The sequence below is a fragment of the Apus apus genome, chromosome W (assembly GCF_020740795.1).
Source record: "Apus apus isolate bApuApu2 chromosome W, bApuApu2.pri.cur, whole genome shotgun sequence".
In the NCBI taxonomy this organism is placed as follows: Eukaryota; Metazoa; Chordata; class Aves; order Apodiformes; family Apodidae; genus Apus; species Apus apus.
This window is the reverse complement of record NC_067311.1, coordinates 313,400-330,828: the sequence shown is the minus strand read 5'-3', so window position 1 is coordinate 330,828 and position 17,429 is coordinate 313,400. Positions and strand designations below refer to the sequence as shown.

The 17,429-nt window shown below is 46.8% G+C and overlaps 1 protein-coding gene across 1 annotated transcript in view; it reads left to right on the top strand.

Annotated features, from left to right (window-relative positions):
- DYM (dymeclin) overlaps positions 1–17,429 on the top strand; it is a 196,695-nt gene that overhangs the window by 161,169 nt on the left and 18,097 nt on the right. Inside the window, exon 16 of the mRNA XM_051641698.1 lies at positions 6,372–6,485. Coding sequence (XP_051497658.1) covers positions 6,372–6,485 — 114 coding nt within the window. The remainder of the gene's footprint in view (positions 1–6,371; positions 6,486–17,429) is intronic.

Here is a 17,429-nt window from a genome sequence, read left to right as displayed (position 1 = left end):
CTTGTCCAGATCCAGGAAAACTACTGGTGGCCACATCCTTCTGGGTGTCAGCCCTGTGCCTCCCCCAGAGATAGCAGCATGTCCTTCCTTTTGGAACAGTTCAGCATAGGTTTTCCTCAACAATTTAAACCATTCCTCCCCAAAAGTATTTAATATTAGGTTGCAGCATAATGCCAGTTGCCTTCAGAAACTATTTAAAGCCTTCCACGTTGAATTTTAAATAGCTCCTTTGTTAGAGAAGCGAGGATGTCAAAAAAAAAAAAGGTTCATTTCTTCTTCTAAATGTACCTGTCACCAGCTGGCAAGTGGTGAGAGCTGTCAGAGCTGAATAAAAGATGAGATTCAGCTGACTCCTCAGTCACATCCTCCAGTTCATACATGGTATCAGCAGCTCTACCATCCCAAACTGAACCTTTGTCCTCTGTGCCACAAAATGTTTCAATTTCTCTTCCTATGCCTTGAAAAAGGGGCAAATTGTATTAATGTTCACGTGGTGGGAAAACATCTGGGACCATGTGGGAAATATCTGAGAAGACCCCAAATGAGTTTCTGGCTCCCAAGCTTTGCTCAGGCTTTTCTGTCTGATGATGGAGGTGGGAGCTCCATCCAAATGGCCACGGGATGTTGTGAATGTCTGAAATGTAGATGTGTTCAAACAAGAGTCAGGATATTGTGGGGAAAGACATCTTTAATGATCTGACCCAATCAATTCCTAAACTGGATGTTGCTGAAAGCTGGGAGGATAAATTCACAGGGAAGATCTCTTGACCTGCTCTTACATTCTTATTTCCTAGAATCATAGACTGGCTTGGGTTGGAAGGGACCTTAAAGACCATCCAGTTCCAAGCCCCCTGCATGGGCAGGGACACCTCCCACCAGCCCAGGTTGCTCCAAGCCCCATCCAACCTGCCCTTCAACACTGCCAGGGATGGGGCAGCCACAGCTTCTCTGGGCAACCTGGGCCAGGGTCTCACCACCCTCACAGCAAAGAATTTCCTCGTAATGTCCAACCTAAATCCCCCCTCTTCCAGTTTTAATCCATTTCCCCTTGTCCTCTCACTCTCTGCCCTTGTCCAAAGGCCCTGAGGGGACTTTGAACTGAGAGGCCCAGACCTGACCCCAGGATTCCAGGTGCCCCCTCCCCAGGGCCCAGCACAGGGGGACCATCCCTGCCCTGCTCCTGCTGGCCACCCCAGTGCTGACACAAGCCAGGATGCTGGTGGCCTTCTGGGCCACCTGGGCACACACTGGCTCATCTCCAGCCAGTGCCATGGAGGAGATTCTAGGGAAAACAAGAGCAGATAAGAAACTGGACCTCTGAGAACATGTAGAACAGGTGCTGATTAACCAAAGGAAAACTCAAGGTGATGTGATATTTTTCAAATAAACCCTTTGCTGTGGAGGGAAAAGGAAAAAGCTTTTTCACATACTTGTGGATTCTCAGGCCATAAGGAAAGACTTTCTAATGTTTAACAATAACAAAGCACTGTGGTAGGTTTCCAGGGACTTCAGCATTGGAGACCTCTGGATAGCAGACATTTGGCAGGATCACACTGAGGAGGACAGAAAAGAAAATGTCTCTAGGCACCCCTGAATATGAGGGTGGCTCTGCAGCTCCACCAGAGTGGGAGTTGCCCAGGATATCTGTGGTATAGACTTGGTCACAGCACCTCTGGGCTTTACCTCAGGATTTGGACCAATTGACTCTGGAGATAACACGTCATGTCTGTGTAATTCATCAGGGAGGCAAAAAATGGGTGAATATTTAAGGGATCTCAGTGTATAGACCCTTTTTTCTTGATAACTCCTTATCTGCCTTTGGGTTTTTAGGAAAAAAGCTAAAAATCCCCATTTACCAGCTGATTGGGAACATATGGGAGCAGTTAATGCTGTACCAAAGGACCTGAAATCAAAATACCTTCTGTTTCCCATTAATTTACTTTTCATTTCAAAAAGTCATCTTAATAGGATATTGTGCATCTTAATGGGAGAGTCTTCCTCTGGATGGTGAACAAAGAGGAATTCTATGGTGCCTGGCCTGGCCTCCTGCAGGAATGTTTCAGCTGGGAACTATCTACATGCCTTTGTTTCAGAGGTGGTCTCTAATTTGGTCAGCAACCTCAGACGTGTCAGGGATTTGGTGGAGGCTCTTCATTAGCAGCTCCTAAAGATGAGTTTGGTTCATGGCTGCTGAGAGAGCTCCTTGGCTTTCATTACTTCTGTGTTTCCTATGACCTAGTGATACATTATCTTGTGGTTGAACAGCCTTAACTAGGAGCTGCTAGATTTTGGTTTCCAAAATGATCTGATAGCCACCAGCAGGTCAGCAATGGTTTAGTGATGCAAAGGATCCTATTGATGCGATTTCCTGCTAGGAATTCTGTTCTCCAAAGACATTTCCCTGCTAGGTTTTAAAAGTTGACTTGGCTCTGGCACAGCAGTTCCTCTTGCAAGAGCTGCAGGAATTGCACTGGGCAGAAGAATTAATATTTCCTGCTTTTCCTTAAAATACTCCTAGAAAAACCTTGATCCTGCAGATAACTGGAGCCAGACTAAATGCTCTGATTTATTTCCTTTGGTCTTTTTTTTTTCTTCTCCCCCCTCCTGCCCACTTGCTTTCCTAGGAGCGTGGAGGTGTGAAGAGCAGAATATCATGAAAAGGTCTTTGAACATGCTCCTGGTCTCAAGGTGAATCTAAATAACTTCAATGCTTCAAATTTAATAGAATCCCACACTGGTTTGGGTTGGAAGGGACCTTCAAGATCATCTAGTTCCAACCCCCCTGCATGGGCAGGGACACCTCCCACCAGCCCAGGTTGCTCCAAGCCCCATCCAACCTGCCCTTCAGCACTTCCAAGGATGATGATGCCTCCACAGCTTCTCTGGGCAACCTGGGCCAGGGTCTCCCCACCCTCACAGCAAAGAATTTCTTCCTAATACCCAATTTAAATCCCCCCTCTTCCAGTTTTAATCCATTCCCCCTTATCCTCTCACTCCCTGCCCTTGTCCCAAGTCCCTCCCCAGCTTTCCTGGAGCCCCTTCAGGCACTAGAAGGTGCTCTAAGGTCTCCCTGGAGCCTTCTCTTCTCCAGGCTGAACACCCCAACTCTCCCAGCCTGTCTCCAGAGCAGAGCTGCTCCAGCCCTCTCATCATCTCCGTGGCCTCCTCTGGACTTTCTCCAACATCTCCATGTCTTTTCTGTGTTGAGGGCTCCACCCCACCCCCCTTTTCCCCTCATTGGGTACCCAAGTATCTCACTGGGGTACTGTTCTATCAGGGTTTCTATCAAGAACTACTCCAGTTCTCCTCTGTCTGAAGTAGGAAGGCTTAGAGAGAAGTATTATTATTCAAGTAGATATTTTTCATCTCAGTCTTCAACAAGGTACCAAAAATAGCCATTGCAAGCTCTGTGAAACGCTGACAGAGCCTGAACATTTTGGAAGTCTCTCACACTTTTGTTCTTGGTGAAATACAGCTCAGCCAAGATTATTACCTTCACCACAAGACACATAAAAGTATTTTTACAACATGGTAAGGTGGGAGGCTTTGACTTTCCAAAATGGGAAACACCAGAATTCAAGTAGCATCTTTGAGCCTCATTCATAGGGTTTTTTGATGCATTATGCATTATGTTTTATCCTTTGGATGAAAAGCTGAATATTCCATTTTGGTTTTGTTGTGGTTGAGCAGAACTTGAGCTACCAAAGCAAGCACTGGTGGGTTGGATTCTCTGCGTGAGCCTGCCCTCAGTGGGGATGGGTTTCACCAGCCCTTCCTGACAACAGAAGAGTGTTGAAATGCAGGAAGATGTTTTGTTGTGTTTGGTGGTTTTGGGTTTTCAAAGTTTGTGGGCAACTTTCTTGTTCCTCTCTGAGCTGTGGATCCTCCACCAGCAATTTGTCCCAGACTCTGTGCCAAAACCAGGGCCGAGCTCCTCACACTTGTTGCACAAGCAGTTTCTTGCCACTTTCTTCTGGAATTTTTCCTTCCTCCCTCCAGCTCCTGTGCTCATGAACTCAGAACATCTTCCTACTCCTGTTGGGGTTTTTTTCAAGGATCAGAGATCACAAGTCCACAGTGGGTCCTTATGTGTAAGAATGTAAAACCTACCTGCAACATCTGCCACAGGCAGTGAAGTTCTCCCCTGTTTTCAAGTACAAAGACAATCATAAGGACAGGACAGAAGGTGAAACCTGATTTTTTATCTCTGGCCTGATTTCCACACTTATGTTGTTTCACACAAATTAGGACCAAATGAAAAAAACAAACCCCAACAACCCCAAAAAGCAACTTCCAGCAAGTGTCACCTGGCTCTGTTTCTGGAGAAAACTGCTCTGCCATCCAGCCAATCTACCTGCTCAAGACAAGGACTAGGGTTTTTGGGAGGAATCACCAGATTTGGTGTCTCAAAGTACAATTTGAATCTCAAAGTACTGGAGCCATCAGCTGTCTTTGTTTCCTGAACAGCAGCTGAGCTGGGAGGCATCATTAGGGTAATGGTTTTTGGCTCCAGCTTGTGTTTCACTGAAGAACAAAATGAGCTCTGCAGAGATCTTGTAGGATGAAACACTTTCCCCCCCCCCTTCTACTTGGAAGAATTAGAAAAGAGTACTCGATGTGTTGGAGGTTGTGATTCAGATTCAAGTGGACATTAGGACTTTTCAGAGGAGAGAGTGTGTGTGTGTCCTGGGCTGCATCAAAAGAAGCGTGGCCATCAGGTCAAGGGAGGTGATCCTCCCCCTTCTATAGTCAGCGCTCTTGAGACCCCACCTGGAGAACTGTGTCCACTTCTGGAGCCCACAATATAAGAAGGACATGGAGTTTCTGGAGAGAGTCCAGAGGAGGTCACGGAGATGATGAGAGGGCTGGAGCAGCTCTGCTCTGGAGACAGGCTGGGAGAGTTGGGGTGTTCAGCCTGGAGAAGAGAAGGCTCCAGGGAGACCTTAGAGCACCTTCTAGTGCCTGAAGGGACTCCAGGAAAGCTGGGGAGGGACTTGGGACAAGGGCTTGTAGCAAGAGGACAAGGGGTGATGGAGGAGGGGAGATTTAGTTGAGACATGAGGAGGAAATTCTTTGCTGTGAGGGTGGGGAGACCCTGGCCCAGGTTGCCCAGAGAAGCTGTGGCTGCCCCATCCCTGGCAGTGTTGAAGGGCAGGTGGGATGGGGCTTGGAGCAACCTGGTCTGGTGGGAGGTGTCCCTGCCCATGCAGGGGGCTTGGAACTGGATGATCTTAGAGGTCACTTCCAACCCAAACCATTCTATGGTTCTAAGAGAGTGTGCCTGAAGCCTGTGAGATATAGGAGAACTTGTGTGTGGCTCCAGCCAAGGGGTTGCTAAGTGCTTAAGTGTGCATGGGCTCTACCAAGTGACTGATCATCTTGTGACCAGACTCAGACAATAGACTCTGAAGTTGGTGTTGAAACTTTGTCCCATAGCCTGCTTGAGTTGTTTGGGGTTTCAGATCCCCTGCGTGACCAATGAGTTCCTCTGGGATGAGGGATGGGGTTTGCAAAGTGTGCTTTTTTGGGATGAAAGGAGCTAGAGAAGTAGAGGTTTTCTCATGTCCCACATGGAGAACTGCTGGTGGGATGTCTGCTGCTGGTGTGACCTCCTGAGCTTGGAGAGGGATAAAAGTTAAAGGCTGACCTAAGCATGTTCTAGCTAACAAGGACCATCTGGGGCACAGAAAAAGGGGGTGGGGAAGGAAATATGGTGAAAAGCAGCTTGGAGGAGATGCATGGAAGATGAGGAGAGCAGTGAGAGGGATCATACAGGTCCTTGGACCTGGATTCTGTGGCGGGGAGAAGATGCCTGGGGCACTTTGGATGGTTAATTTGGGGAGAAGAGGAGCTTTGTGGGCTTTTTTTCCCCCCTCATCTTGATTGCTGTGGCTTTGAATGCTACAACCCCCCCCAGGAAGTCATGTAGAGTCTTGTAAAGGTGTGGAGATATTTAATAGTTGTCTTCAAGCCTTTTGTCCAGGAGGCATCAAACTTATCAGGAATTTACTTCAATGCTTGACAACAAAAGTGAATTGCTAGCCCAAAAAGGAGACTGGAAGGCCTCAAAAATAGAAAATAGAAGCAAATTATAGCAATATAAGCACAGATCAGTGCTCAGTGCTTGAAAATATAAATGTATTAATTCAACTGTGTGTGTTAAATTGTAAAAATCATCTCTCTGTTAAAAATGACTGTAGGAGGCTACTGGTCATTGAGCTCATTTGGCATTAACGAAGGCCCCGTGGCTGCGATGCAAGCAATGACATGTTTATCCTTCAACAGGTTGATCCAGGGCAAGGAGATGACAGCTTGGGGTGTAAATTGGTGCAAAGATCTCTTTCTTGATGTGTTCTGATTTTTCCTTCCAGGTGATCAGCTTCTTCAGCTCCCGACTGGAACAAGCTGGAGCTGAGCTGTCAGTGGAGAGAGTCCTGGAAATCATCAAGCAAGGAGCTGTTGCTTTGCCCAAAGACAGATTAAGAGTAAGTGCTCAAGCCCTCGTTGATTCAAATGCCCTGGTCCAGGCAATTCCAGAAATACCCTTGAGATCCGTAACATCCCAACATCATTTTTCCTCTCAGTTGCAGCAGAGAAGGGATTAGGTTGTGGATTCTCATAGGTGTGTGTTTGAATTTCAGTTCCCACTTTGTGCTGGACATTTGGGTGAGTTTTCTTGATGAGTTTTTCAGTTCAAGTGCTTGGAGGGATTAAAATTTGCTGAGGAGGTGGTTTTCTTCATCCTATCTCAAAGGTGCAGTCTCACCTCTCACTCCTCCATCCATTATTTATTTAAGCTGTAACCAAACTCTGATCATTCTGTTGGATTTTTTTGTTAACTTCTTTTTCTAGTCCCTCCATCTGGGTCTAGAGAAAAGGCTACAAAGATCAATCTCTGGGACTTTAGTTAAGAATTAACCAACTTGCTGAAAATCAGTTCAACCCCTGTTAAGTCTGGTCAATACATGTGTATAATCCTGAGCAGACCCCTCTGTTCTCTCTTGAGAATCTCTCCAACCATGGGAGAGATTTACCAACTTGACAGGTTTTGTGAGGCTAAAATCCATAAATGGCTGAGGGGTGTTTAGATATTGCAGGGATGAAATCTGTGCAAATAGGGAAGGAAATAATCTGTGTTTGGTGAACACATGATGAATGTTGCTTCTCCATGTGAGGACTGGTGTTCCCCAAGGGTCCTGTGTGACATCTTTGTCAGCGACATGGAGGGTGGGGTGGAATGCAACCTCAGGAGGTTTGCTGGTGACACCAAGCTGTGTGGTGTGGTCAAGACACTGGAGGGATGGGAGGCCATCCAGAGGGACCTGGAGAGGGTGGAGAGGTGGGCTTGTGCAAACCCCATGAAGTTCAACAAGGCCAAGTGCAAGGTCTTGCACCTGGGTGAGAGCAATCCCAAGCACAGTTACAGGTTGGGTGGAGAATGGGCTGGGAGCAGCCCTGAGGAGCAGGCCTTGGGGGTGCTGGGTGATGAGAAGCTCCCCATGAGCCGGCACCGTGCGCTGGAGCCCAGAAACCCCCCGTGTCCTGGGCTGCATCCCCAGCAGCGTGGCCAGCAGGGCCAGGGAGGGGATTGTCCCCTCTGCTCTGCTCTGCTGAGACCCCCCTGCAGGGCTGGGGCCAGGACTGGGGTCCCCAGCACAGGAAGGACATGGGGCTGCTGGAGAGAGTCCAGAGGAGGCCACAGAGATGCTGAGAGGGCTGGAGCAGCTCTGCTCTGGAGCCAGGCTGAGAGAGTTGGGGGTGGTTCACTCAGACCCACTTCTCAAGCTTGTCCAAGTCCCTCAGGATGACACCCTGTCCCTCAGGCAGGTCAGCTGCACCTCAGCTTGGTGTCATAGCAATGATGAGCAGCACACGATTCCTACCTATAGAAATGACCTTGTGAATCTTTGTGCCCTCTGTCCTTGTCCCTCTTTCCTTGGAGTCTCGCAGTTCCTCAGGTTTTCCCACTTCACTCTCTGAGGTTTTCAGGGCAAGCTGTTCAAAAGCTCAACAAAATGATATTAAGATCAGACTAAAGATACAGTTACACAGCAACTCTGGCAGCTCTGAGGAGTTTCATCTGCTAAATAAAGAAGAAGGCTTTAATCCACGTGTCTTAATGACACACTCTAGGCATGTCTGGGTGGGTGGGAACAGCCCTGCCCACACTTGCTTTGCCTGCACAATAGGTTCTGTGGCTTTTGGCATCACTAAGCTCACATCCATGAGCTGGAAGCTCTCTAGCTGTGTAGACCAACTGTGGGAAACTGTTCTTTTCTTCCCCACATCAGTCTAAACAAAATGCCTTTTAAGCCAGAGAAGGCCTCTCCTGATTATCCCCAGCTAAGGGACTAAAACAGACTTGCTTCTCAAGGACAACTGAACCCAAAACAACAGCTGTGGCCCGGGACAGAAAGGATGGGCGACAAGCCATCCTGTGCCCCTGGTAGCCACTGCCCTAACGTGGGGCTCATGGACGCTCATTGGCTCTGGACAGTGACACTGACTGGACAGGTGGGTCACGGGGGTATCAAAGGCGGCGAGCGCCGCGTGTGACCCTCGGGCTCATTCACAAACCCCTCCACATCAGGAGGGGCAGTCACAAAAGCACCTGACAGCCGGGAGCCCCCCGGTACCGGCTTGTGACATCAACTCATGTTGCCTGCTGAAAGGACAGTTTTCCAAGACAATCTGGCTTGGGGACAGTCAGTCCAGAGAAGTGGCTTCTGGAGAGGAGTTGGCTTGTGCCTGGCCAGCTTGGACAACGTGTGGAGGAACTAGATAGTCTTTAAGGTCCCTTCCAATCCAAAGCATTCTGTGATTCCATGAGACGTGGATCTGTTGCATCTGGATTTACATGATCTGCCCATCATTACAGTGGGCCAAGCTGTGGAGTTTCATCCTGAGAATGTATAGATTGGCTTTGCAGTTAATTGCTAATTAATTTTCAAGCCATCCTTGCCTTTGGCCTTAACATCCTAAAGTGCTTTAGAATAGAAGAGGCCCTGCAGAGACATTACTCCAACCTCCTAGAAATTGCCACTTTCAGCTGGAGCACCTTGAGGAAACACAAAAAGGTTCTGATGTGGAAAAAGGAAGATTGCAGCAGCCCTTGTCCTCACTGGCTTCCCTGCAGCTCAGTGGTGGGGTGAAAAGTACCTCATGTATGCAGAGATAAATCCAGGGACTGTTTCTGAGTTGCTTATCTCAGCCTCTGTCGAGGAAGGGAACATTCAAGAGGTGTTGCACCTTCTGAGATCTGGAGCCTGGTTGCTCAGTTCAAACACAAATAACATCCTCTAAAAATAACAGCACTTAGAGCCACTATCCTGATCTGCATAATGGGGCTTATCAGGTTGGTAGTACACCCTGGTTCTCCTGCTCCCTTTCCCTGCGGGGAAGCACCATGGGATGCAGAGTGAGCATGTTCCTTAGCAGTAGGTCTTATGTGTGAGGAAAGTCATCCTGCATTTTCTTAGCAAGTAATTGGTGGGAAATGGGAGATCAAACTCATCTTCTCCTTCCAGTCCTGGAGACAAACAATATAATTAACATTGTTTGAAGCCTCTGCTTTTCACCATGGACTGTGAAAGGCAGGGAAGGTCCAAGCTTAATAATTAGCCTTTTAGAAGACTTCTGCATAAACAGAAAGATACAGGGGCAGGTGCTGAAATGGAGAGCTGGTTATTTCTCCTTCAGTCCGTGGGAGGAGATAAATGAAGTTAATATTCCTGGGATGGAGGCAGAAGCCACGACGTGGAGATAGAGCTGTCTCCTTTGCAGACCAGCAGCCACAATCCAGGCTCCCTCTTTTATTGCAGAAGCTTATTAAAGGCAATTTAGAGATCAGTGATAGGTGAAAATTGGCCTCGTTCTTTCTTGATTTGTTGTTGGTTTTTTTTAATATTATTTTTTTTCCCAGGTTCTCAGGCTGCCTTCTTTCCCCTTGGTGAACTATCTGTACTTTGAAGATGAGGAGCTTGAGAGAAGTGGGATTGTGTCTGGAGTCTGGGGGGTTACCTCAGGATTTCAAGGGCAGTTACCTCAGGATTTCAAGGGGAGTTAAGCCAGCAGATAACTGCTCCTTTCCAAAGAATGGGAAAATTTGTTACAAATGCCAGCTAGTGACTGGAAGCTGACATTTGAGTTCATAGAATGACCACACTTGGGAGGCCACGTTTCATTCTTTAGAAGAGTTCCCACCAGCTGAGCCACTCAAGGCAGAGGTTTCATTTCCAGGAACGTATTCTGGGCTGCCTTTGTTCCTCTCCTTTGCTCAATGTGTCAGTGAGTTTTTTTAGTCATCAGTGTGCATTCTGTCCTGTGTTCTCCCTGTTTTGTGCAGCCATCAATTCCCACCTCTTTAATATGGTACAAAATATAATATTTATTAATATTAATGCCTAGTTCAGGCATTAAAATTTCACAGACTATGTAAAAGGAGGTGAAATCCTTCAGTCTCTTGACAGAACAAGCTTTGCTTTAGGTGTTAACCCCATGGCTCATGGGTTTCTCCTTCTATTGAAGACGTGACTTCATCTTCTTCAGTTTTCATTTGTTACACTGGAAAAAGCTTCAGAGCATCAAGGCACCAGACCAAGGTGGTACTGAATTGAATGGGGGACATCAAGCCTAGGTGCTTTCAACTCTAGAAGGAAGGAATAGCCAGAACAGAAAGTGCATGTGAAGACTCCAGAACTTGAGGGAATCCAAACAGTCATTTGATTGAACTACTGAGCTCTCTCTGGGAAGGTTGCTGTGCTTCTGCAGTTGCTTCTCCTAGGGAGGAGACATCATCTGTTTGATGGTCAGTTGTACCATCACACCATGCAGAGGGGCAGGACCTGGGCATTGTTAACACAGCACCCCAGGTTGTGAAGGAAATTACCAGTATTTTTTATGTATGCATCCTACCTAACATGATGTTGATCTCAAGAGACCATCCATTGCCCCATCATCCCCTACAATTGCTCCTGAGGATGGGGTTTTATTCCAGAGTCCTGATGTCCCTAGTCCTCAGTGGGTGTTGACCACGGCAAGAATCATGGGACACCAGGTCTGAAGGGACTTCAAGAATCATCTGGTCCAACCTCTCTTGGCAAAAGAATGGTCTAGACAAGGTAGCCCAGCACCTCCTCCAGGTGAGTCCTGTGCTGGCTTCAGAATCCAGAGCAGAGGTCTTTAATTCCAGCCTGCCCAGGGCAGGGGTGGAGTCCCCATCCCTGGAGGGGTTTCTAAGCCATGTAGATGTGGTGCTGAGGGCCATGGGTTAGTGGTGGCCTTGGCAGGGCTGGGTGGACTTGATGACTTAAAGGCCTTTTCCAACCAAAATGATTCTGTGATCTAAGTGAAACTTTGGGGCAGATCTGTTATTCTTTCTAGTGTCCTTGGATTTGTTTTCCTGCTGTGCCTCCCTGCCATGGGTTTTAGGTAAAAGACTGTCCAATATACCTCCATGTGACACTATAAAGAAGTAGGAACAGAGTTACAGAGACCAGCAACTGCTTCAGAGATGTCTAAACTGTAGCACCAAGCAAAAGAGACAGAAAACTTGCTTAATAATGTTTTTTCTGGCTGAAGGGTCAAAGATGTTCTTACAGTGGAAGCCAAAGGTGTCCAAGACATCCTCAGGGCTGAGCCTTGCAGGCATCTGTGGTGCCAACTTCCCTTTGCTGCTTCTCAACTACTGCTAACCCTTAACCTGAAGAAGATCAGACTAGTAAGTGAAGTGTAAGAAACTTCTAAACAAAGGGCTTTGAACCTTCCTGAAACACCAAACTGATGCTGAGAATCCTAATATTTATGGGTTGTGTGTTTCCTTCTGACAATTTCTCCCCTCAGTGAAGATGTCAAACTTCCCTGCTGCCATGAGCTGACCTCCAAGTGATGAACAGTCATTCACATTTCTTTGGAAGGCATTCATTTCAGAGGTCAGCTTCTCAGAGCTCTGGGTAGAGAGGAATATACTCCCCATCCCTTGAGAAATATGATTTTGAGCAATCCAAACTGCAGAAAAAAATGATCTCAAAATGTTGATGGGCTTTGTGGTCAGAAAAGAACTTATCATCATGAAGCTGTGAGCAGGCAGGCAAAGGCATGTCCACCCTCAGCTGACTTATGGCTCATCTTGAAGTTGGATTAAGTGCTTGTCTGTCTGACCCACCTTCTGCAGGTGATCTTCTGGTAAAATAAACCTAACTGCTACTTCAATTGTGGAGAATGAGTTGAAACTAAACTGAATGACACCACTTTGTAATATGTCCAAGCAGGAGTTTATATCATTGCAATCTTTTTAATTAAATGGTGCAGACTTAATGTGGAGGCAAACTCTAAAGCATGTGAAAAAGATCATGGAAAACTTGTGATTATTTTAGTGCTTCAAGATAATTTGCAGTGTGTGGGAATTCTTGACTGTGCATTTCAAAACTGTACAGAAAGAAAACTCAGGCTCTGAGTTTCCATCATATCCCAGAAGGAAACCAAAACTTTGGGGCTGTAATTCAGGGGTAAATGTCACTGTCCCTTTTAACCATTAAACAGGATAATCCACAGAAATGTGTCCTTGGGGGAGGTAAACTTGAGTAGATGGTTAGAATAGATGGCATGGTAGCAGAAACCTTTTGCTTATGTGCCTGGTTTCTTTCTTTTTTAACACTGAAGAAGCCCAGGGCCAAAGCAAATCAGCTTTTAGCTTCCAAGTCTTGGAAATTTGGTGACTCATTTTGTTCCCTGGTTAAAAGTGGATTTCAGTTGGAGAGACTCATTGGTAACTACCTAGGATGCAGATTGAGTTGATGAGTTGAATACTGAACACGACTTCATTTTCAGAAGCATCCTCCAGGTAAGATGGAAGGAATGGGTTAACTTGGAAGCTTTAGAGATGGTGAAAGGAATTATACTGCAGTTCTTTGAGGTGTAGCTTGACTTGAAACTTGTGATCCATGGAAAACCATGGAGCTTCGTGTTGCTGGACTCAAGACTTTTGAAATGTTGGTATATTTTGGTAGTGTTGGTGAGTCACTTATAAAGCTGATTTATTTGCTTTTTGAAAGTTTGCTTTAATATTTTTTAAGTAAAAATAAACAACAAAAGCAACCAGAACTCTTCTGACAATTCCCATTCCAGTAAATGTTTGCATGGATTTTGAATGTCATGCATGTCAAGATTTGGGTTGCTCTGGTGTGGTGTAAGATGAGTCCTTTTGCACATCAGGTCTTAGTTCCAGCTGAGTATATTCTCTAAATATTGCCAGGTCTGACAGTGCTGGTGTGTCCCGTGACATTCCCAACTTCTCCTTGGAGTTCCCAAAGAGAGTTAACCAACACTGTAACCAACACTGTATTTATATGTTCCTCTCAAGACTCCTCAGGTGTCTTCTGAAGGTGACATTTCTACAGTATTGTGTTTTTTCAAATTGTTTGTTCAGCATGATGGGGAAGGGACCAAAAAAAACCTCCACCCCTCACGTAGCTCTGGTTCACTTTTCAAATGTCAATGCTCCTGAGAACCCAAACAAGTTCAGGTTGCTCTCACATAGCAGCTGTCACTCAAGTGGGGAATTAAAACCAGCTTTTTAACTTCAGTGGTTATAAATCCTTCTAGGGGGGGTGGAAAAAAATTAACAGTAACTTTTGGCATTGTTGACTAGAACGAGGAGTCCTGGACCTGGGAAGGAACAAGAAAATGCACCAATGCAGGCTAGGAGGTGATCTGCTAGAGAGCAGCTCCATAGAGAAGGACCTTGGAGTCCTGGTAGACAACAAGTTATCCATGGGAGAACCATGTGCCCTTGTGGCCAAGAAGGCCAATGGTATCTTGGGGTGCATTAGGAGGAGTGTGTCCAGCAGATCAAGGGAGAGGGACAGGGATCTACTTGAGAGAGTCCAACGGAGGCCATGAGGATGATGAAGGGACTGGAACATCTGCCTGATGAGGAAAGGCTGAGAGACCTGGGGCTTTTCAGTCTAGAGAGGAGAAGACTGAGGAGGGATCTAATTAATGTCTATCAATACATGAGGGCATCAAGAAAGCAGGGACAAGCTCTTGTCACTTGTGCCCTGTGACAGGACGAGGGGCAATGGATTCAAATCTGAGCCCAGGAAGTTCCACCTCAACATGGGGAAGAACTTCTTTCCTGTGAGGGTGACAGAGCCCTGGGACAGGCTGCCCAGAGAGGTTGTGGAGGCTCCTTCTCTGGAGACTTTCCAGACCTGTCTGGATGCCTTTCTGAGGGATCTGCCCTAGTTTGTTTGGTTTTGTGGGGTTTTTTTTGTTTCTTTGTGTGGGGTTTTTTTGTTGATTTTTTTTTGGTCCTGCTCTGGCAGGGGGGTTGAACTCGATGATTTTCAGAGGTCCCTTCCAACTCCGACCATTCTTTGATTCTATGGAGGGGGGGAACCTAAACCCAGCTGTTTTATCTGGCTTTTCTGCTTGGCACACAATTCTAAGCATATTAATGTGTTTCTGACACCTCCCTGTTGAAGAATCATGTAAACATCGTTGCAGTGTCAGCAAATGTGCATTAGCAAACTCTTGAATCTCCGATCTTTAAACTATTTCTGGTGTAGCAGCAGCTTTCTTGCTGTGCTGGAGCCAAAAATCTCTTGAAGCAGAAAATAACATTCGTGCTTTCAACTTGGAGAAAGCCTTTCTTCACAGATCCAGAATAAATGAAGAATTTCAACTTTATTTTCTTCCTGCTTATTGAAACATTTGTTTCTAGATACGAATGCTCCAGAGATCCATGGGAAAAATCCAGCTCATACTGGCTGGTATTATTTAGGAGGGAAGAGGGACTATGCTTCACTTTTCCCTGTGTCCTTACTCTTTCATTTCATAGAATCATGTAATGGTCTGGGTTGGAAGAGACCTTAAAGATCATCTAGTTCTGACCCCCCTGCATGGGCAGGGACACCTCCCACCAGACCAGGTTGCTCCAAGCCCCATCCAACCTGCCCTTCAACACTGCCAGGGATGGGGCAGCCACAGCTTCTCTGGGCAACCTGGGCCAGGGTCTCACCACCCTCACAGCAAAGAATTTCCTACTCATGTCTCAACTAAATCTCCCCTCCTCCATCACCCCTTGTCCTCTTGCTACAAGCCCTTGTCCCAAGTCCCTCCCCAGCTTTCCTGGAGCCCCTTCAGGCACTGGAAGGTGCTCTAAGGTCTCCCTGGAGCCTTCTCTTCTCCAGGCTGAACACCCCAACTCTCCCAGCCTGGCTCCAGAGCAGAGCTGCTCCAGCCCTCTCAACATCTCCGGGGCCTCCTCTGGACTGTCTTCAGCAGCTCCATGTCCTTCCTGTGTTGGGGACCCCAGCCCTGGCCCCAGCCCTGCAGGGGAATCTCAGCAGAGCAGAGCAGAGGGGACAATCCCCTCCCTGGCCCTGCTGGCCACGCTGCTGGGGATGCAGCCCAGGACACGGGGGGGTTCTGGGCTCCAGCGCACGGTGCCGGCTCATGGGGAGCTTCTCATCACCCAGCACCCCCAAGGCCTTCTCCTCAGGGCTGCTCCCAGCCCCTTCTCCACCCAACCTGTAACTGTGCTTGGGATTGCTCTCACCCAGGTGCAAGACCTTGCACTTGGCCTTGTTAACTTCATGGGGTTTGCACAAGCCCACCTCTGCAGCCTGTCAAACTGTTCTTGTTGCTTCTCTCATTTTGCGCTCTGAAGTGGGCATGACATGACAAGCAACATCATGGAAAGAACAGTGGGGATGGGGGTCTTGGAGTTTGCTCTTAGTATAGACCTTGGTGTGTCTGGAGCTGTGCTCTGGTGTTCCTCCAAGGCTATCTGGACTTGTTTGCAAACATGAGCATGTAGTTCACAGAAAGAGAAATGTATTTTTTGATCTTATCAGCTTGTGTCTGTCAGATGCAGAATACATCCAAGATCCCAGCAACGCAACGAGTAGCAGTGGTGTGATAAGGGGCAGACTGAGTCATGTCAGCAGCATTTTCCTTGGGAACAAGAAATAATTGATTCCAGGCTTTCCAGACAACTGGTGGATGCAATTAAACTGAATTCCAACACTTTTGTCAAGTACAAGCATAATATTTCTTTTGCTTCCCCAGCTTCCTTTTCAGATATTTTGGGCTTCAGGGCAATCATGTTCTGCTTTCCAGCAGACTCTAGAACCACCAGGACTTTCTCCATGTCACTGGGACATCTGGATGTGCTGGGCTAGCTAATCAACTACAGGCAGTGTTGCTATTATAAGCCTGCAAGCCACTTGAAAAGTTACCCAGGACTTTGGTAATGAGGAGCCTGCAGTTATTTGAGAGGGTTTCCCCCCCCCCTTTTTATCTTCCCTTCAGGGGTCATCAGACTGGCAAGATTTTCGTCTGTTTTTTCTTTTTACAAGCTGAAAGTTGAGACTTTTAAAAGCTCAGATCTCGGTGTGTCGAGCTACTTGAATTTCCTGTAACAAGATTGGAGTTGAGAGTCAATTTGTAAGAACATCAAAGCGAGGAGACATTCAGGTTGACTCTGTGAGCAAAGATGGCATTTAGAGAGATCAGAAACTCACAGCTGAGCTCATGTTGAGGCACAATTGTCATCTGGCCATCAGATCTGGTATGTGTTGTTAACCTTCAGTAAGGTGATCAGTCACATTTATGAGGATAAATTAGAAACAACAACAAAAAATCAATTTCCAGTTAAAAAATGAAAACAGATGAAAACGGAGAGTGACGTTGAGCTTTCCACATGAGGCAGCCCGTGGCTCCTTTTGAAAATGCATCCTTCCCAGCCTCACCAATGCCAAAATCTATCCAATAATGAATGATTTATCTTTCTGTATTTGGCTTTTTCCTGTTGGAAGGGCGGGAGGGAAATTCTAAACTCCAGAATATCAAGTCACTCCTTAGCCCTTGGCTTGCAAACACATAAACAACATGGACAGTTACAAGTTACGTCCCAAAGCCTGGTTTATACACCCATGTGTTTTCAGGCTGGTTGCTTAAAAATCAAACATAAAATGTTGTGTTGGAGCTGGTTTCTAGAAAATGTTGTGTTGGAGCTGGTGTATTTTGGGGAGGGGTGGGGGAGTCCTGCCCATCGATGAAGCACAATCACGTTGCCCCGCAGCTCCGGCTGGAAACGGGGAATCTGGCAGCGCCGGTGTTCAGATGGTGCCTTTTGGCTGGGAGATGATAAGCAAAGAGAGACAGTCTGTCTCCTTCCAGGAGCCTCTCAGTCATGTCTGAGCTCTCTACAGTTCCCAAAGCCTCTGGCTGACTTTCCCCTGTGGACCGTTCATTTATCAGGAAATGAAGTTGGTTACAGGATTTCGAATGTTGCCAAACCTCACTGACGAAATCAGGTTCGTTCCCACTTCCAGAAGAAGGAAGAAGGAATTAACTCCTTGTGCTTGGGATTTAAGCTTTCAAGGCTTTGGCTGAAAAAAAAAAAAAAAAAAAAGGCAGATTCC